The 16,845-nt window shown below is 37.6% G+C and overlaps 4 protein-coding genes across 8 annotated transcripts; 3 read left to right on the top strand and 1 right to left on the bottom strand.

The window, feature by feature from the left end:
* The first annotated feature begins 47 nt into the window (after positions 1–47).
* On the top strand, positions 48–1,558 carry LOC132195321 (trafficking protein particle complex subunit 2-like protein). Its single transcript, XM_059617245.1, has 5 exons — positions 48–165; positions 369–541; positions 673–760; positions 841–920; positions 986–1,558. The coding sequence occupies exons 1-5, from the start codon at positions 133–135 to the stop codon at positions 1,029–1,031; spliced, it is 420 nt and encodes a 139-aa protein (XP_059473228.1). The 5' UTR covers positions 48–132; the 3' UTR covers positions 1,032–1,558.
* Positions 1,559–2,058: 500 nt separating this feature from the next.
* Positions 2,059–7,980, top strand: LOC132195320 (uncharacterized). Of its 5 annotated transcripts, none has more exons than XM_059617242.1 (19): positions 2,059–2,208; positions 2,266–2,403; positions 2,590–2,666; positions 3,728–3,876; positions 3,940–4,141; positions 4,194–4,343; positions 4,405–4,544; positions 4,726–4,864; positions 4,918–5,132; positions 5,230–5,536; positions 5,591–5,823; positions 5,876–5,995; positions 6,046–6,132; positions 6,197–6,227; positions 6,295–6,368; positions 6,434–6,580; positions 6,631–6,778; positions 6,954–7,662; positions 7,797–7,933. In XM_059617242.1, exons 3-18 carry the CDS (start codon positions 2,648–2,650, stop codon positions 7,655–7,657), a joined length of 2,865 nt encoding a protein of 954 aa, XP_059473225.1. In that variant the 5' UTR covers positions 2,059–2,208; positions 2,266–2,403; positions 2,590–2,647; the 3' UTR covers positions 7,658–7,662; positions 7,797–7,933. The 5 variants fall into 5 exon arrangements, with proteins under 5 accessions (XP_059473225.1, XP_059473223.1, XP_059473227.1 ...); XM_059617244.1 differs by having other exon boundaries at positions 2,061–2,208; positions 6,954–7,112; positions 7,797–7,980; XM_059617240.1 differs by having other exon boundaries at positions 6,954–7,941.
* Positions 7,981–8,191: 211 nt separating this feature from the next.
* Positions 8,192–15,769, top strand: LOC132195400 (malonate--CoA ligase ACSF3, mitochondrial). The gene is made up of 9 exons (XM_059617358.1): positions 8,192–8,410; positions 9,262–9,462; positions 13,157–13,385; positions 13,443–13,778; positions 13,836–13,992; positions 14,045–14,391; positions 14,446–14,576; positions 14,632–14,919; positions 14,980–15,769. The coding sequence occupies exons 2-9, from the start codon at positions 9,265–9,267 to the stop codon at positions 15,169–15,171; spliced, it is 1,878 nt and encodes a 625-aa protein (XP_059473341.1). The 5' UTR covers positions 8,192–8,410; positions 9,262–9,264; the 3' UTR covers positions 15,172–15,769.
* Positions 15,770–15,879: 110 nt separating this feature from the next.
* LOC132195575 (probable nuclear transport factor 2) lies at positions 15,880–16,738 on the bottom strand. The gene has a single exon (XM_059617670.1). It carries the CDS (start codon positions 16,658–16,660, stop codon positions 16,274–16,276), a length of 387 nt encoding a protein of 128 aa, XP_059473653.1. The 5' UTR covers positions 16,661–16,738; the 3' UTR covers positions 15,880–16,273.
* Between the last annotated feature and the right edge of the window lie 107 nt (positions 16,739–16,845).

The raw sequence follows: 16,845 nt of genomic DNA, 5'->3' as shown, positions 1-16,845 counted from the left end.
GCCGTAAAAGCAACACAGCCCACCAAGTGGCCTTTTCTTGAACTAGTAAAAGGGGCGTAGCAATCAACATCAAAAGCAGGAATGTGAATTGATCAACAAGATAATTTATTTTACACTAATATAAACGTAACGATGGCAGTTTGCGTTGCAGTCATAGGCAAAGACGTAAGTTTAAAGTTCATTCTAAAATAAGTTCAACGTCATAAACATGAATATATAAGAACAATTTTTCATTTGGCTCCGGTCCTGAAAATGTAAAATTTTTTAACGTACAAAATTATTTAAATATTTTCATAGAGAAATGTATTTTTATTTATGATCTTCGGGAGGTTTAATTTTTTTATAATTAATCCTGATTTTGTTTCTAGAACTCTCCAAAATACATCTCGTGTTTGAATCCCAACCAGGAGTTGGACCTTCACTACAAAGTACACAACTCATTAGATGTTGTGGAGGAAAAAATGTCAGCAACAGGAAAAACAAGTGGAGACATTAGAGAACTTTATCTTGGCCTGCTAAATTCCACTGATGAGCATAAAATGTAAATCTTTCATTTATTTATTCAGTCGGAGAAGTTTGGTTGGGAATTTTCTATTCTCTAGTATAATTTTATTTTAAACTAATACTTAAAAATATTTGGGAATTTAAACAATTTTAAACTTGTTGTTTTAGATTCGGGTACGTGACCAACACCAAAGTCAAGTTCGTCATTGTCACGGAAGCTGCAAACACTTCCTTGAGAGACAACGAAGTTCGAATGGTTAAAATTAATTTTTTAAATCTCTCTCTGGCTTACTTTGTATTGAGAAGTTAATAAAATTTTTATTTTTAATCTTCCAGATGTTTCGAAGGCTTCACAGTGTGTTTGCAGACATAATTTGCAACCCGTTTTACCGACCAGGGGAACAAATAACCTCAAAGTAAATATGAGAAGATGAAAATTATGTACAGTAAATAATTAATTTAATTATTTTTGCCTTTGCAGAGTGTTTGATGAGACTGTGCGAAACATGATGGCTGGGAACCTGTAGCAAACTATCATACATGCGTCAATTTAACTTAGAAAAACCTCTGCATTTTGTTGAAGTCAAGTCTTGCTGATCTATCTTTTTTCATTTATTATTGGAAATTTTTGGTTCCACGTTGTTAAAACTATAGCAATATCTATTTCACTTTGTTAAAAATAATAAAAACAGAAAGGAATTATCAGAAAACTTGTAAGTGACCAGATAAATTACAACGAATTTAATTTTTCTAAAGTTGTGATATCATAAAAAAAAATTAAAATATACATATTGTGCCACGCTCTGGGCTGCGACAATTTTTAAGTTTGCGTTTAACCTTCAACCCTTGTAGATTTGTTTGCAATCCCAGCCTTGGATCAATTCAACCTAAGTTAGGTCATTTTTTAGTTGATAAGGCCGTTGATTTATTTATGTATATTGAGAGAGCAGGTTTCCTTGAAGTATAAAAAAATGAGTAATTTTAATTATTTTTACAATTAATATACAATAATTTCAATTTTAATTCAATAATGTAAGCTCAGTATTATGATATTTTCATTCATTAAATTTATTATTTTATTAATTATAATCAAACCGTTAAAACTACATAAATATTTGATATTATGCAAAAATTCCCACACAAAAACCAGTTCAAATAAATTCAAAAATTCAACGAACGACTAAAGAGACAACTATTTTTTATGATTTTCATTGCTTCTTATGATTTTCCGATCGTTCATTGAATTATTAAGCAATTATTAAAAAATTCAAACTGCATATTTTTTTATTCCTATTCAATCGCTTCTACTCAACTCTCCCTGTCTCCCTATCATTTACACAAAAACGAATAATAAATCAACACTACACACTAGAGGACGAAAAATGCCAAGCTTGCAACTTTATTCTCCTTTTCACAAGTATTATTTTAATTTTATTTCTGTCTGTGCTGTTGCTGTGTGTTATCATACTCGTGTGCATAAGTGTACTATTTCAGCCAATTCAGCATTCCAGACTCCAGACAGAATTTTCTCCTTCCCCCCTCAATAATGCTTTTTGTATGAATGCGACTCATTTGTGATTTGTGACTTTCGTCTTCTTTCATCTCTTTTCTCATGACGAGACAAGTCTCGACTCGCTCTGTAGTCTCTTGGTCGGTTTCATTCTTCCTCCCCAGGGGGTGGACCTTTCCTATTTTGCAAGTGCGGTGCGTGCGACTGCGTCGAGTTTCATCTTTCATCACTTTTATCACTTTTATGTGCAGACTCTGTGCCGATACTGCCGATTCGAACGCCCAGACAGGTCGGAACTTGCAAGCGACAAGCGTCAGTCGCCCCATGAACCGCGCAAACTGCTGTTGCCGTGCGAATTTGTCTAGTTGAACCGACAAAATCTGGTTCTTGTGAGTAGATTTCGCGCTAATTCTCTCATTTTTCTATTGCGCGTCGCTTGCTGCAGCGATCGCTATTTTATTTTGCCTAATTTCGGCTTAAATCTTTCGAAATTCCAGGAAATTTTTGTTGAATTACTGGTATAGCATCTATGCATACAGCTATGTAACTTATTTTGTGATTTGTTCAATTCACAGGACGCAAAAATTAGAATTTGCTAGAAATTCAAAAACCGTAAACGACCACAGCACGACGATGAAGCCCTGGGAAATTGGTAAGATTATATTTTGCCAAGGACCGTTTTTTTATTACATAAATTGGGGTGCTTTTTCCCTTAATACAACTTTTCTGTAGCTCCAAGGTCGAGGTCACCAAATTTCAAATTTATGGGGATAATAGTAAAAATTTAGCCTCAAAAGTGTGTAGAAAATACAGTTGATTTTCAAAATGGGGTTATTTTTTGCTTCAGAGATATTTTAAATGAATTTTAATAAGTACATAGTGAAAAATGGCTGATTCTCGAGATGCGCACTATAGCAATTTTCGATTTGTTTCAAAATTCATTTTAAAATATTTCTTAAGCAAAAAATAACCCCATTTTTAAAATCAAGGGTTTTGTTATGCACACTTTGAGCAACATTTTTTCCTACACCCCGAAAAATATCGCATCTTTGCGAAAAATGCGCGTCAGAAAAGTGAAACTTGGCCTTTGACCTACACAAAAACGTCAACAGAGAAGTTGCCGGCGTAAAAAGTTACCCTGATTGTGAGAAGTGAAGAAGACGTCATGCTAATTTTCATTACATATAGAAGCAGAGATATTCAATATTTTCTGTTTCTCTTTGCGCACTTTTTCAGAAAATCTGATTTCCCAGCCAAATACTCAAAATTTATTCAAGTGGGAGAGCATTTTCTCTCTTTGCTAGTTCAACAAAATATGTGAAAATCAGGGTCATTTTTGGGCCAATTTGAGTTAAATGTATACTAAAGACTCGTATTAAAATATTTCATGTATACGCCTCTAAATTGTGTTAAAGCTTGTTAATTGTACTGTAATTTTGTTTCTTGATCTATAAAGAACATAAAAATTCTTTCTTATGAAACAGCCAGAGCTGCTGAAGGTGTTTGATATTTTCTTTTCCTCTTGTGCATTTTTGCACTTTCAGATAATTATTGCGGGAACATTTTTAAATGAAAATATTGCTACATAAATTTGAATGAGCCTTTTAGAAATATATCCACCGATATCCACATAAAATTTCAAATCTATGATTGGTCTATATGCTAAAGTATAACCTCAGCATCGTCATTTCAAAACTAAATTTTATGTTTAAGGCATGCTAAGCAAAAAGCAGAAGAAGGCCAAGAGGAAAGTCCAAAAGAATGGATTCTACTACTACATGCTGGATTACAACATCAGGCATCTTGGTGGAAAGTTAAATGACTTTCAGAAACTGCAGGAACTTGCAGGACCCTCATGGAAGGCACGCCTTTTTGTACTGCTTATGTTGTGCTGGAAATGTTTTAAAATTGAATCTCATTTTCAGGCTATGGATCCTGAAGCTAGGTCGCCTTTTGAAATTAAGGCCAACAAGGCGAGAAACAACTGCAGCGACGAGGCAAGGGGCAATTTGGGCACTAGTGGATCGCTCGTGGAGATCCAAGAGCAACAGAAGTTGAAATCAAAGTTGATGCAAGAAGCCATTGAAGACATTGAGCAAACAATTGATGCTCTGGATGCTGAAACAAGTAAAAAAAAAAGATTTAGATTTAATCTATGTATTTTATAAATTGTATCCAGCTTTGCAGACAAAAGAATTTTTCATCTGTCATGCCAATTCTCATGTCCGTACACTGAAGGATGGAGTTGTGGTGCCCTGTGAAGTGGCAATTTGCAAGTACACCATCAAAGACGGTGTCATTGATACTTACGAGAAGATTTTGAACATCAGTATGCTTGTTTCTTTTTCTTAATGAAATGTTCAAGTTATTATAAAAAAACTTTTATTAAGGACCCATTCCTCGTGGATATGCTGCTGACGCAATGCAAAACTCTGAAGCGACACACAAAATTCCAACACCAGCCGAGGGCCTTGGAGAGACAAATGCTGAGTTAGTGTTTAGGGAAATCCTGAAGTTCATGCTGCCTGATGTGAGATATTTTTTTTTTTTTATTGAATTTTTAAGTAATGTTGAAGAAATTTTATTTAGTGTATTCTTTAAAAGCTTAAATTTGTACTTCAAGCTTTGAAATGTGCGGACATATTTTTAGTGCTTAATTTTGTACGCTGATATGTAGAACTAATTACTAGAAAGACAAATTTGTTTTGCAGATGCCCATTGATACCCTCAATTTAAAAGAATTGCACAAGCTCCCTGTGCCTCCCATGTACACTGTGAAAAGTGTTGCTGAGCTTACTTTCGAATGCTTCCGTGCCATCATGTGCTGCTGTTTTCCACCAACAACCCCTAGTAAGGTGATGATCGAATACTGAAGCAGTTGTAAATTTTTAACCTTATTTTAGGTGGAGAGCCATATTTAGACATGCCAATAATTTCTGTCTACCCCATTGAAGTGCTCCTGATGAACATTCTGAAACTGACTGTGAAAAGTGTTCGGATTGGAAATGTTGATGTGCCCGAAGAGGCTGAAGCCGTTTGCTTCTCAGAAAATGACTCGCTCATTTATGCTAAATTTCACAATGACCCATACTCCCATGCACCAGAAATTGCATGCAAGGTATTAAAAATTTCAAATATTGAAAATCAAGTCTTAACCCTAAACAGAGGAAAGTGAAATTAATTTTTTTTTTTTTTTTTTTTTTTTTGTTAATCAGTTTCATGCAGAAGTGGATTGCCTTGATCATTGCAGTCGGTCATGGGTCATTCGTATGACGTACACAATCTCCGACTATTGCTGCAACCTTTTGGGAGTTAAGCGCCGTGTGTGGCGTCACTTTCCTGTGAACCGCTCCATCACTTACAGGACAAATATGCCAGTCTTCTTGTCAAAGAGACCCCAAGTAACTGAGATTAGAACAGATGCATCCATAAGCTCTGAAGAACAGTTGGACAATTTTGAGATTCCCATTGAACCTATCATTGTTAGACATGGGCTTCCAGTGGCCCTGCAGCCACCTAATGGTCAATACCTGTTTTTAAATTTGAAATATAAATCTAATGTCTCCACTCCCACAGATCATGCTGATCACAACTGGAACCCCACTGCGGGCAGGGTTGAAGAGGAGGAGCTGCCACTGCCCATTATCCAGCACCCTCTGCGTGATCGTCTTGAAAAGCCAATGAAGACAACATTTCTTCAACCAGCAGCATCAGTTCCTCCAACAATGACCAGCATTTTGAGCAGCAGTGATGATGACGATGATGCAAGTGTGCACAGCTATGATTCAGTTTCCACTCTAAAATCTTTGGTATTTAATCTTAATTAAGCAGCAATTTTCTTATGCTCTTTTCATTTTGTAGAACACTTCTAAAGATTTCTTCAATTATTGGGCTAAAAGTAGCCAAGCTAAGAATGCCCAATCACGTCCAACAATAAAGCCAGCCGACAAGGAGCCTGTCCTTGAGAAGTGCTATGGCAGGGTAGGACTTAATATTATTTATTTAAATAATCGTTAATTAAATAAGAGCAGGGCCAATATCTTGCTGCAAAGTTCAACATGGAGTCTACCCCTGAAGTTGGGTATCTACGCTCTCGATCCGCGCAAGCACATGATGAAGTAAGAATTTTCACATTTTCATTTATTTATATTTTGAACCAAATTTGAAATAAATTTTTTCCAGGTTGACCGTGAGTCAGTGCATTCACATGCAGGTGATATTTTAAACTTCTAAAATATAATGAAGTTAAAAAAAAACTATACATTTTCTTTAAATTTTAGACTCGTTTGTGAGCACTCCTTTGGAGCGTTACAGGAAGCCAACTGAAGCCAAAAGTTACACACCCAACTTGCAGGTTATCATTTGATTAATTTGTATTAAGGTAAATAAGAGACTAATAAATATTTTTTGTATCCTCAGCAATCTACTGCTGAACTTCTAAGCCAGTCGTCTCCTCTACTGCAGCAAAATTCTACTCCCAAAACTGTTGACCACTTGATTAGCCCAAACTATTTTGCTGATGAATCTCCAATTCCTCTGGAACCTTCTTCCGTGCAATCTGAAATGGTATATTTGATGGATAATAGTTTATTATTGTTTAACAAGCTCTTTTTTAGTGTGGACAAGGTGCAATCAAACGAACAACTCCAGTAGTTGCTGCTGTTGAGCAGGTTGCTGGAGGTGTTGGTTATACTGCTGATTATCAACTGCAGCAGAATACTTCTGGTGCTATGTTTGGCATGAACCCATTTGCTTTACCTATGCGTAAGTAGCCTCATTTTTTATCAGTCTTATAAATTTATATTTTTGCCACTGTAATTTTTATTTTATTATAAATCCACTTGGTAACGATGAGAGCAGAATAGCATTATTTCTGTAAGCAGATGGTTGATAAATATTTTATTTTCAATTAGAGAAATTTATTTGCATTATTTTTTAGCACATTACTCCAGCCCAATTGGCACACCTCAACCATTGATGGCTGGAATCAGTTACTATCCATACACAAATATGATCCACCCTGCTGCCATGATGCCTCACCTGATGCCACCCTTCAACCCCTATACAGGAGGCCAGAGTGTGTATGGCCAAGATCAAGGTAATTTCTTCAACCACCTTGTGGCCAATGGGTATCCCCTGCAGGGTATGGGAGTATTCCCTGGGCTCCTGCCAAGTCCAGCAATTCCTTCTCCTGCCACAAATGCTGAAGAGCGCCGCAGCAAAAGGCGTCGAACTAATAGTGGCCAGCCACAGTCCGAAGCTGCACCAAGTGCTGCTTCACTCCAGGCTGGACTGGGGCTCTGCGGCCCACAGGGCAATATCATTGAGGTAGCGCGGCCCAGTTCAGCCAATAAATTGGGCCGCGCCCCATCAAGGTCGGGCCCGACTGCCAGAGTGCCCAGTCCGGGCCTGACTTCACCCCCTGAGAAAGAAGACGCTGACATTAAGCCCGCTGTTCGCCTACAAGCTCAAATGGCACCAATTCCTATTAGAGAAATGAAAATCAAGTTGGAGCGGATCCCTATTGAGAATTTCAAGAAAGAACCCCAGGAAATTCGAGATGTTGAAGAGGTTAAAGTGAAGTCTGAGCCTCCACAGGTTGAAGAGCTTGAGATGGTGCACAGCGTCACCATGCATATCTGAGAAATGTGACTAAAATCTAAACATATGTATAGCATATATGGGGAAGAGCCAGCAGAGCACAAAATTTTCTGTTAATTAGAAAAATCAATCATAATATTACATTATTTTCATTGTAATTTAGTCAGTGGTATGTTCGCAGGGAAAAAAATCTTGGCTTCCCATGGAGTCCTTGCTGGATTGGAAAAAAATTTGAAAGACATAAAATTCTGAGATGTTGTGAAGAAACAGTTCTGTCTGTGCCTAAATAAAAAATTTCAAAAGAGGCTAATTCTTTTAGGGACCCATTATTGTAATAGAACTGGAAATAATAAAATATGATTAAAAAGAAATGTGGCTATTGTCTTAAAATCCCACTGGGATACCTTTAACACTGCAGTGCATTTTATTAGCAAATGGAAACATAAGCATAGGCATACCCGCTCAGCAACAAAGACGTGCAGGTTGCATAGATCTCGTCCCGCTTGTTTTTCTACTTCTGCAATCGTCGATGGCAGCACCGTCGACCTAAAAGTGGGAGGAACCCCCTGTCCTGTCCATCCCATCTGATTCTGCTTGCGAAAAAGCCCCACCGCGATTTACCAGTCTAAATTTTAGCAAGAGCCGTGCGTGGACGGCCGCCGAGACAAGTGGCCTTTGTCGTCTGTCCTTCAACGGATTGGGCATCTCGCCGGAGTACGATTTACATCTGGTGGCCACAATCGACTCGCTCTTCTCCGAGATCAACAAAGCCGCCGCGAATCTTCCATCTGCACGGTGAGATTTTCCTCCGAAATTTGCTGTTTTTGAATAGAATTTATTTGATAATGTCTTGGCCTTGGCTTTTTATCTCGTCGTAGCTATTAATAAATACCCTAAGAACCGTGCTCCGAGGAAAAAGCACAAGAGATTTGCTAGATTTGAATCTACATTAAGTTAGTTTGGCTTGATTTCATCATTCTACATAGTTGTGGTTCTTTTTCCATTGCATTTTATCCTGAACACAGCTGAAATCAGTAAATCAAAGGTAGAATGGTAAACTTGTGCGGCGTCGTTGTGACTTATTAGCAGAGAAGTGACAGTGCGTCTCTTTATTTTGTTATACATTATTACATAATTAAGCCATTTTTTTATGGTTTTGTCTGGTTTAGACTTCATTAATATTTTCATGCAAGTTTCAAATTTTTTCATATAGTTATCATCTTCAGTTATTTTAATTTTATTTCGAAAATAAGTTGAAAAACGCATTTAATATTATTAATGAATAATCGAAATCTTTTTACTGTAAAAATCAGATAAAATTGTGTAGATTGTAGACACGGCAGAACATCCAAGCCAACCAAGGTCAACCAATCCAGACAAACAAAAATTATTTCCTGTCATCGAATAAAATTGAAAATGAATGTATTGGTTCACTTTTATTTTCATTTTTATGTAAATTCAACTTATTTTAATTAAAATTTCTGGTGAAAATACTTAAATTTTGGATTTATTCCAACTGCGGTTGTAAAATTATTTTTATGCTTTCTTATCAATTCCCTCGTGCCTCATTAACTTATTTATAAAAGTACTTTTTGACTTTATTTTTGACAATTCATGGTTGAAATTTTGAATCCGTATTTTCGCAGACCATGATCACAATCGGACGTGTGTTGTGCCGAGTGGGGTCTCGACGGCAGCAGCGGGCGCTCGCTTTGAGGTGTGCGCTTCCTTCCGCCGAGAGACGGGTGCTGTTGACCTTTAGTGCGCCTGCCAGGGTCGCCAACGACCCCAGGGCGTTCGCCACTCAAGCCCAGATTCCGCCTGCGATCGAATACGAAGACAACAAGGTAGATAAAATTAAAAAAAAGTTTTTTTTAACAATATTTGAAATTGAAACAAAAATTATCAAATTCCTAAGTTAAAGTTTTAATTATAATTACAAAAGTCGTAGTTAAGAGAAAGTGATGGTAAGAAATTTGAGAAAGTTCGAAGTGATTTTTTCTTTTTAGGAATGCCACGTTTTTTATTTAAGTTGTTTAAAACTTTTTAATTCAAAGATGATTAAATTTTGAAATGAAGAAATTGGGATTTTTGCATTGAAGAAAAGCCCAATCTCTTCATTATTTCCATAATCATCTCCTCGAGTATTAATTTCTTGAAACAAAATAGTTAAAATTGACACTAAAAAATTTAAAAATTTCAGTGTTAAAAGCTTCAATTCTAATTGAAAATTTGTACGTTAAAGAGAAATAAACGACAGTAAGAAATTTTGGAAAGTTTAAAGTTTGTTTAGGAATGCTAAGAGTTTTTTAAATTGCTGAAAACTTTTGAATTTATAATAATAGGATTGTTTTTATTGTTATTCCAAAAAAAAATTACTTAAATGAGCAGACATTTTTTTTCGCATAGCCACCGCCCCAACTCTAATTACCAGAGTCCTTGATATGTCTGTGTGTGTATACGTGCGGGCAGCGGCGCGTCCCCTCAATAAAATTCTTTGTGCGCCGCCAAAATGTATTTTTGGCCTTTTGCTTTACCGCGTTTTTGCTTCAATTCGCACGCAACGTTTCAAAAATCGTGACACGGCTGCAATTACAGCAATTGCTAAACACAATTGCCCAGTTTGAAACCGGTTGCCTGGCGCCAGGGTGTAAGTAAGCAGAAGGCCATCAAACCCAACTCGCAACGCCAGCTTTCACGGCGATAAATAAGAAATTTTTAAGTACACAGTAATAGCACTTGTAAGTGCGCGGCGTCTGGGCCACCAACGACAACAATAATGTCAAATAATATGTATATTTTTCTTGTTGTCTCTTAGCTTTTTAACCCTTCCTCTTTTTTAATTTTGGAAACAAAAGTTGAAAAATAAAAATAAGTCGTTTTGCTAACATTTATCATAAATTACTGTTTCTAATTATTCCGCCTAAAATCTCTTGTGAAAAGCATACCAATTTATCTAGACTTGTTTAAGTTAATCCAATATTTAAATAATTTTTTAATTTCCAATTGAAGAATCGGATCTTTTCCTCGTTGTAAAAATTGTTTTTATTCAAAAACAAAGAGCCATTTATTTTTAAATAAAAGCAATTTTTTACAATGAAGATAAAGCCCAAGTTCTTCAATTCCACGATCATCTCCTCGAGTATCAATTTCTTCAAACACTTTTCAAATTTTTAAGTAATTTCAAAATTACTCAATTTTCATTAAATCGAATTCTGTTGCCTTGAAACCTAAATAGAAATCCACGTCATTTCTGCGCTCTTGAATTTGTATTATTTCACTCTTAAATCATCTATCGACGCTTTTTTATGTTTTCACCGCGTATAATCCCTCTGGCTTTCCTTGAATCAAAGCCGTTTTAAACTCTGCTATGTAATCCTGATCGCTCTCTCAGTGTAAGTGTCGCATTTCAATCCTGACTCAAACTCAGTATGTGACGCTAATTCTCTTACTTTGGCGTCCAGCGCAATTAAAGCCTCGCGCTATTTTAATTTGCAAATTACTTGAGCATACACTCGCCCACTCGAAGGGACCTTCTGAATTATTTTTTGCAAAGCCTTGAGACCCGAAGCGGTCCACCGCATACTGCGTTGAGCGGTTGACAAAAATAAAACGCTCTCTAAATCCTGCCAACATGGCCGTGAACTATTTTTCTTGTGAATCAACGCACAACGATTGATCTTGCTCTTTAAATTACCAGACCCCATCAAATTAAAATTGAGACGTAAAAAAATACAAGTTATTGTAATCTTTGCATCCTATTTAAATTAAGATGAAATATTTTTTCTCAATTTCCTGATTATTAATTAAAATTAAAAAGAAAATAGTTTTAAATTATATTTTTTATCAATTTTAACTTTTACACTGTAAATAAAACTTTTCAACCTTTTCCAATAAGATTAATGCAAGTTTTTTGATGTCAAAAATTATATTTTTCCGTCTTAATTGGGGTGATTTGAACGTCATTTTCTGACATTTTTATCAAATTTGATCGGGCTAATTTTGAAAGAAAGAAAATTATTTTAGAAAATAAAGAAATGATGTTTTATTTCAAAAATTCAGGCCTCCCAATAAATTCAATTTTTCTTACTATGTTTTCTAAGAACTGTCATCTTAGACCCAAAAATAATGTTGAGAAAAGGCTGTTTTTTATTATTATAATTATTTTAAAAGTCGGCTAAAGCCTCTCTTAAGATTATTCTAACCAACATTTTGTCCTCTATGTTTCTAAGTGTACTTGTTTTTGTGACAAGTTGAGAACTTTCATATTGTACAACGTGCAGCCTGGTCGATGAGTTAATGGAATTAATATTCAAGCTGTTTGTGAGTGAAAACAAACATTCAAGGTTCAGTGCCCATGAAAGCCTGTTCGAAAGTACTTTATCTCATATAATTTTAAACAAGTACACTCATGACTCGGATTCTAAATTCCGACGATCCTCGCGTAGAGACAAAATTAGCAAAAATTAAAACGATCCTCTGCCCCAAATTGTTGGCGGTAATTTCAGACTTCATTGAATTGACCAGCCCGCTCTGATTTCTTTTTTAATTAAAAGTTCACGCGCAAATTACTGTGGCGAGCCTCCAAGGTGAAGAACAAAACACAAAAAACATTCCGCTGCGTGCGTTTATTTTGGTCTGGCGGCCGCGCGGCGCCGTGTTTATGCTGAGAATTATTACATCACGAGATCGAGACGGCGACGCCTAGCAAATTTTTGCGCCAGGATGCACTTGACTGCGAGCCGCAATTAAATTCATCATTGCTTCTAAATCGGTGATCCTCGTGGCCACGCTGGCGGCAGAAGTCAATAATTAATCATTGCCAGTTTGCCAATCGCAGTGTTTACAAAGTTGCTGACGAAAGGCTTGACCAGCAAATGTAATTATACTCGATGCAGGATTGTGAAATTTTATTAAATTCTGCTGGTATTTCTAATTGTAAGATCAAAATCGTTTCCGTTGCGTTTTTCTCCCAAGAAGTGACAAAGTTCTCTAACGATCTGCGGTATTTTATCAGTAATTTCTTTATTATACTTGTCTGATAATGCTATTAGCCTATTAGGTCGCGATCAAACAATTTTGCAGCACTTATAAACTGTCAAACGTAAACAAATCTATTACGCCGCATCTTGCATACTTACAGATTGTGTTGGTTGCAAACTTAATTGCATAGTAATTGGGATATTATTATATTCTGCTGCTACAAACCAGTTTAATTTATCTTCAGACGACGAGTTTTGCGCCCTTTTTAAGAGTCGGAGAGAGCATAAAAAAAACGTAACGAGTTCCACTGCTTCTTATTTGTTTTAACTCCAAATAAGAAATTCTAGTCTTAATATTGAATTACCTTCTACAGCATAAAGTAAACACGCTCTTCAACTTTTCATTCCTGAGAAAAATTTAATTTATTCTACTTTAATTTTTATTCTGCAATTAAGAACAATTCACTTTTAAATATTATACTAATAATTATATGAAACTACTTTTTATTTTCAAATTTAACACTAATATTAAATTTTGCATTTTTTCTTTTCTTTTCAGATTCTTCCTGCTTTCAAACTTGCTTCCGACTACAGTGACCGCGTCGCCCTGCATGATCAGCATGGCGAGTACACTTACCGCGGTCTTTTGCTCAGCAGCAACCAGTTGGCCAGCGAGATCAGAAACAAACTTGGCACTAATGAAACCGGACTTCGAATCGCCTTCCTTTGCCCCAACAACGCTTCCTACGTGATCGCGCAATGGGCCACTTGGATTGGAGGACACACAGGTTAATAATAATTTTTGCTTGTGAATAAATTAAATTAAAATGAGTATTTATTTGCAGCTGTTCCGCTGTACCACTCGCACCCTGTGCCGATGCTGCAGTACTTCATCGACGACAGCGACTCGGCTCTTCTGGTGACCACAAAGGAATTCGCAGACATAGGCAAAGAACTTTCAGAGCTGACGGGTCGGCCGTACTTCGTGATGGACGAATCCCTGCGCCAACTGGCCATGAAGCAGAAGGACTTCATTCCACCCCTTCACCTCTGCGACACAATCGTGGACCATCCCTTGGGAGGCGCAGAGCAAGAACTGGTCACTGGCCAGCCAGACGATTATTACGCAGAGAGCGATGCCATGATGGTCTATACAAGTGGAACTACTGGAAAACCAAAAGGTATGAGATTAATTGTTCCTCTTATTTTCAGTTGCTCAAAATAATCCTGCTTTTCAGGGGTGGTACTTACACACAGCAACCTGCACCATCAAGTTTCCTCGTTGTGCAAGGCCTGGGAAATTACAAGCAAGGATGTAATCCTGCACACCCTTCCTCTTCATCACATGCACGGAATTATGAATGCCCTTCTCTGCCCTCTCTATGTTGGCGCAAAGTAAGATTATTAAAAACCATTAAAAATTAAAACTTATATTGTAAAAACACAGATGCATCATGATGCCGCAGTACGATACCTCTGTGGTTTGGAAGCACTTGCTGGCGATCAAAGTTCCTGCCAAGGACAGAGTCAATGTCTTCATGGCAGTTCCGACTATTTACTTGAAACTGCTGAAGGAGTATGACGACATCTTTGCGAAGAACGAGCGCATGAAGGAGTACATCAAGGCTGCGTGCAAAAAGAACATGCGGCTGATGATCAGCGGCTCGGCCTCGTTGCCGGTGCCTGTTTTCGAAAGATGGGAGGAAGTGACTGGACACAGACTGCTCGAAAGATACGGAATGAGCGAGATTGGAATGGCCCTATCCAATCCACTCAAAGGCGAACGGCGGCCTGGTAAGCAACTTGAGATGTATATTTGGAGTCTCCTTAAGTTTCAATTTCAAACAGGCTTTGTTGGTTATCCACTCCCACACGTGCACGCCAGGATCGCTCAGTTCACACCAAATCAAACTGAATACAAAACTCTAGCTGAGGGCAATTCGTACTCCACACGAATCACCCAACCAGGACAAACAGAGGTTTGATGGGTTTTTCTTCCATGTTAGAGTGGTTTAAAAATATTTATATATTCAGGTTGAAGGAGAATTGTTGATTAAAGGACCGACAGTTTTCCGTTGTTACTTTAACAAGCCAAAAGCGACTGCCAAGGAATTCACTCCGGACGGATGGTTCAAAACCGGGGATACGGCAAGCTACACTGAAGGCAAAGGATTCAAAATCATAGGCAGGACGTCTGTGGACATCATCAAGACTGGAGGATACAAAGTTGGAGCTTTGGACGTAGAAACAAACCTCCTGTCGCACCCACACATTGCTGACTGTGCTGTGGTCGGGGTTCCTGATATTACTTGGGGTCAAAAAGTAATAATTTTTTTAAATGGAAAAATAAATGTTGCATTTTATCGCTTATTTAATTTTCAGATTGCAGCAGTTGTAGTTCCAAAAGAGGGCAAGGAAATCATCCTGTCTGAATTGCGTGAGTGGGCAAAAAGCCACATGGCACCGTACAGCATTCCGACCCTCCTGAAATGTGTCGACAAACTTCCCAAGAATGCCATGGGCAAAGTGAACAAGAAGGAATTAGTTCACGAGATGTTCCCTGCTCCCAAATAAGTTCATTTATTTCCTCGCATCTCCATTTTTCCTTTGCAGGAAAACACAATGTATGGACCGGTATGGACATTGATTGTACATAAACTTTGCTTCAACATGACTTACATTCCTACACTTTCCGAGGATTGTAAGTTGGTCGAGATAATTATGTTAATTTTGTGACCATCGCACATTTTAAATTATTGCAAGCAAGGCACATCTGGAAATCTAAGGAGCAAAACGTGTAGGTTGTCTTGCTCGTTTTGCCAATCCACTTGCTCCGCATTTATTTTGGCCATTAAGCTTCTAAATTATTTGCACCCCACAAGCTTCATATCAAATTCATGCAAAAACTTCTAAATGGCTTTGATACATCCCAAGTTCTGATTTCCTTGTGCCAATCGTCTTGTCTGTGTCAAGAGAGGCATAATTCGGAAAACCCAATTGTTAAGGCAAGTCATGCGACAAGACTGCTGATGTGATCGAAACTGCAATAGTTGTAAGATATGCAGTAGATAATTAATAAATGACTAAATATTAATGTGTATTTGTTAAGGTTGAGCCTGTAAGTAGTGAATATGATTTTACCAATAAAAAGCGCAAACTTGACTTGCATTAAGTGTTGACTTTTTGATCGCATCCTCTGCATTGTAGACAAAATTTAAACTAGTTGCAAATTATAAAGTTCAAACATTTATAGGATAAATTCTTGAGACAAACAGCTATTAGAATTACATGGTAAAAATGTTTTTTATTTAAATTTGATTTTCCACCATAATCATACAACCACGAAGGGCCATACCAAATTGCCTGGGTGTCAATTCTTCACTTAATATTTCATTAGTACGTACACATTAGTAGTATGTATCGGCTGAGACTTACTTAAAGCAAAGTACATTTTCACATATTAATAATTATTACAATCAATTCTTCAGCAGAATATCGTAGAATGTGTGCAGCCGCATTGAAAGAATTACAGTTTGAAATCATGTTTCGCGACGACATCGCCTGGCGAATGAAAAACTAGACAAAGAGAAATAAACAGAAACATATTGGAATCTTCAAGGGCTTTAGTCAGTCCTCATTTTAAGGCAATCAATCCGTCAATTGTCTCGGCAGTCAATTAAGCGGTGTCGTGAATGCCAAGACGGAAAATGTCGTGTTGCAGCACAAATGTGGCGTTCAGGGGCTTGAGCACGAACACTTGCGAGAAGGCGTGCGGCGGGTCCTCGTCGCACTGCAGCCTTCCGATGACACTGATCACGATGCCACCGTCGAACATGGGCTGCGGGTCGACCGCCGTGATCATCCTGCTGATGTTCTTGAAGCCCAGGCTGGAGAACTTGTCCATGATGGCCGGCGCGCCCTGCAGTTGTTTCCCTTCAAAGGTCATCAGCGACGTTTCGGCGTTGTAGAAATTTACTACATTCGGCCTCGTGACGATGTTGTCGAACTGCAGGTAGTACTGCTTGACGAACTCCTTGCCGATTTCTTCGAAATTCGGATTCATCTTTAGCGATTTTCTCACTCCGTCGCTCTGTTTTGGTCTGTCCTGCTTTTTTCAACGCCCAGCCGCTTTGAATGGACCAAAGTACCAACCAAACCGTGAGAGTGAAACCAAAATTAAAATTCTTTCTAGATCATTCCATGCACTTTTGAATTCTGAGTAGCTACATACGACTTTTCAATTAGATT

The sequence above is a fragment of the Neocloeon triangulifer genome, unplaced genomic scaffold (assembly GCF_031216515.1).
Source record: "Neocloeon triangulifer isolate White Clay Creek 2 clone unplaced genomic scaffold, ASM3121651v1 ptg000009l, whole genome shotgun sequence".
NCBI lineage: Eukaryota > Metazoa > Arthropoda > Insecta > Ephemeroptera > Baetidae > Neocloeon > Neocloeon triangulifer.
This window is presented reverse-complemented; position numbering and strand designations above follow the sequence as displayed.

Bases quoted from the DNA above. Each gene is read 5' to 3' on its own strand.
- LOC132195400 (XM_059617358.1), top strand. From the start codon at position 9,265: ATGATCACAATCGGACGTGTGTTGTGCCGAGTGGGGTCTCGACGGCAG. The intron at 13,386-13,442 runs GTTAATAATAAT...ATTTATTTGCAG, and splicing joins TTGGATTGGAGGACACACAG to CTGTTCCGCTGTACCACTCG. The intron at 13,779-13,835 runs GTATGAGATTAA...CCTGCTTTTCAG, and splicing joins AACTACTGGAAAACCAAAAG to GGGTGGTACTTACACACAGC.
- LOC132195575 (XM_059617670.1), bottom strand. From the start codon at position 16,660: ATGAATCCGAATTTCGAAGAAATCGGCAAGGAGTTCGTCAAGCAGTAC.
- LOC132195321 (XM_059617245.1), top strand. From the start codon at position 133: ATGGCAGTTTGCGTTGCAGTCATAGGCAAAGAC. The intron at 542-672 runs GTAAATCTTTCA...TTGTTGTTTTAG, and splicing joins TCCACTGATGAGCATAAAAT to ATTCGGGTACGTGACCAACA. The intron at 761-840 runs GTTAAAATTAAT...TTAATCTTCCAG, and splicing joins GAGACAACGAAGTTCGAATG to ATGTTTCGAAGGCTTCACAG.
- LOC132195320 (XM_059617240.1), top strand. The intron at 3,877-3,939 runs GCACGCCTTTTT...TCTCATTTTCAG, and splicing joins TTGCAGGACCCTCATGGAAG to GCTATGGATCCTGAAGCTAG. The intron at 4,344-4,404 runs GTATGCTTGTTT...ACTTTTATTAAG, and splicing joins CGAGAAGATTTTGAACATCA to GACCCATTCCTCGTGGATAT.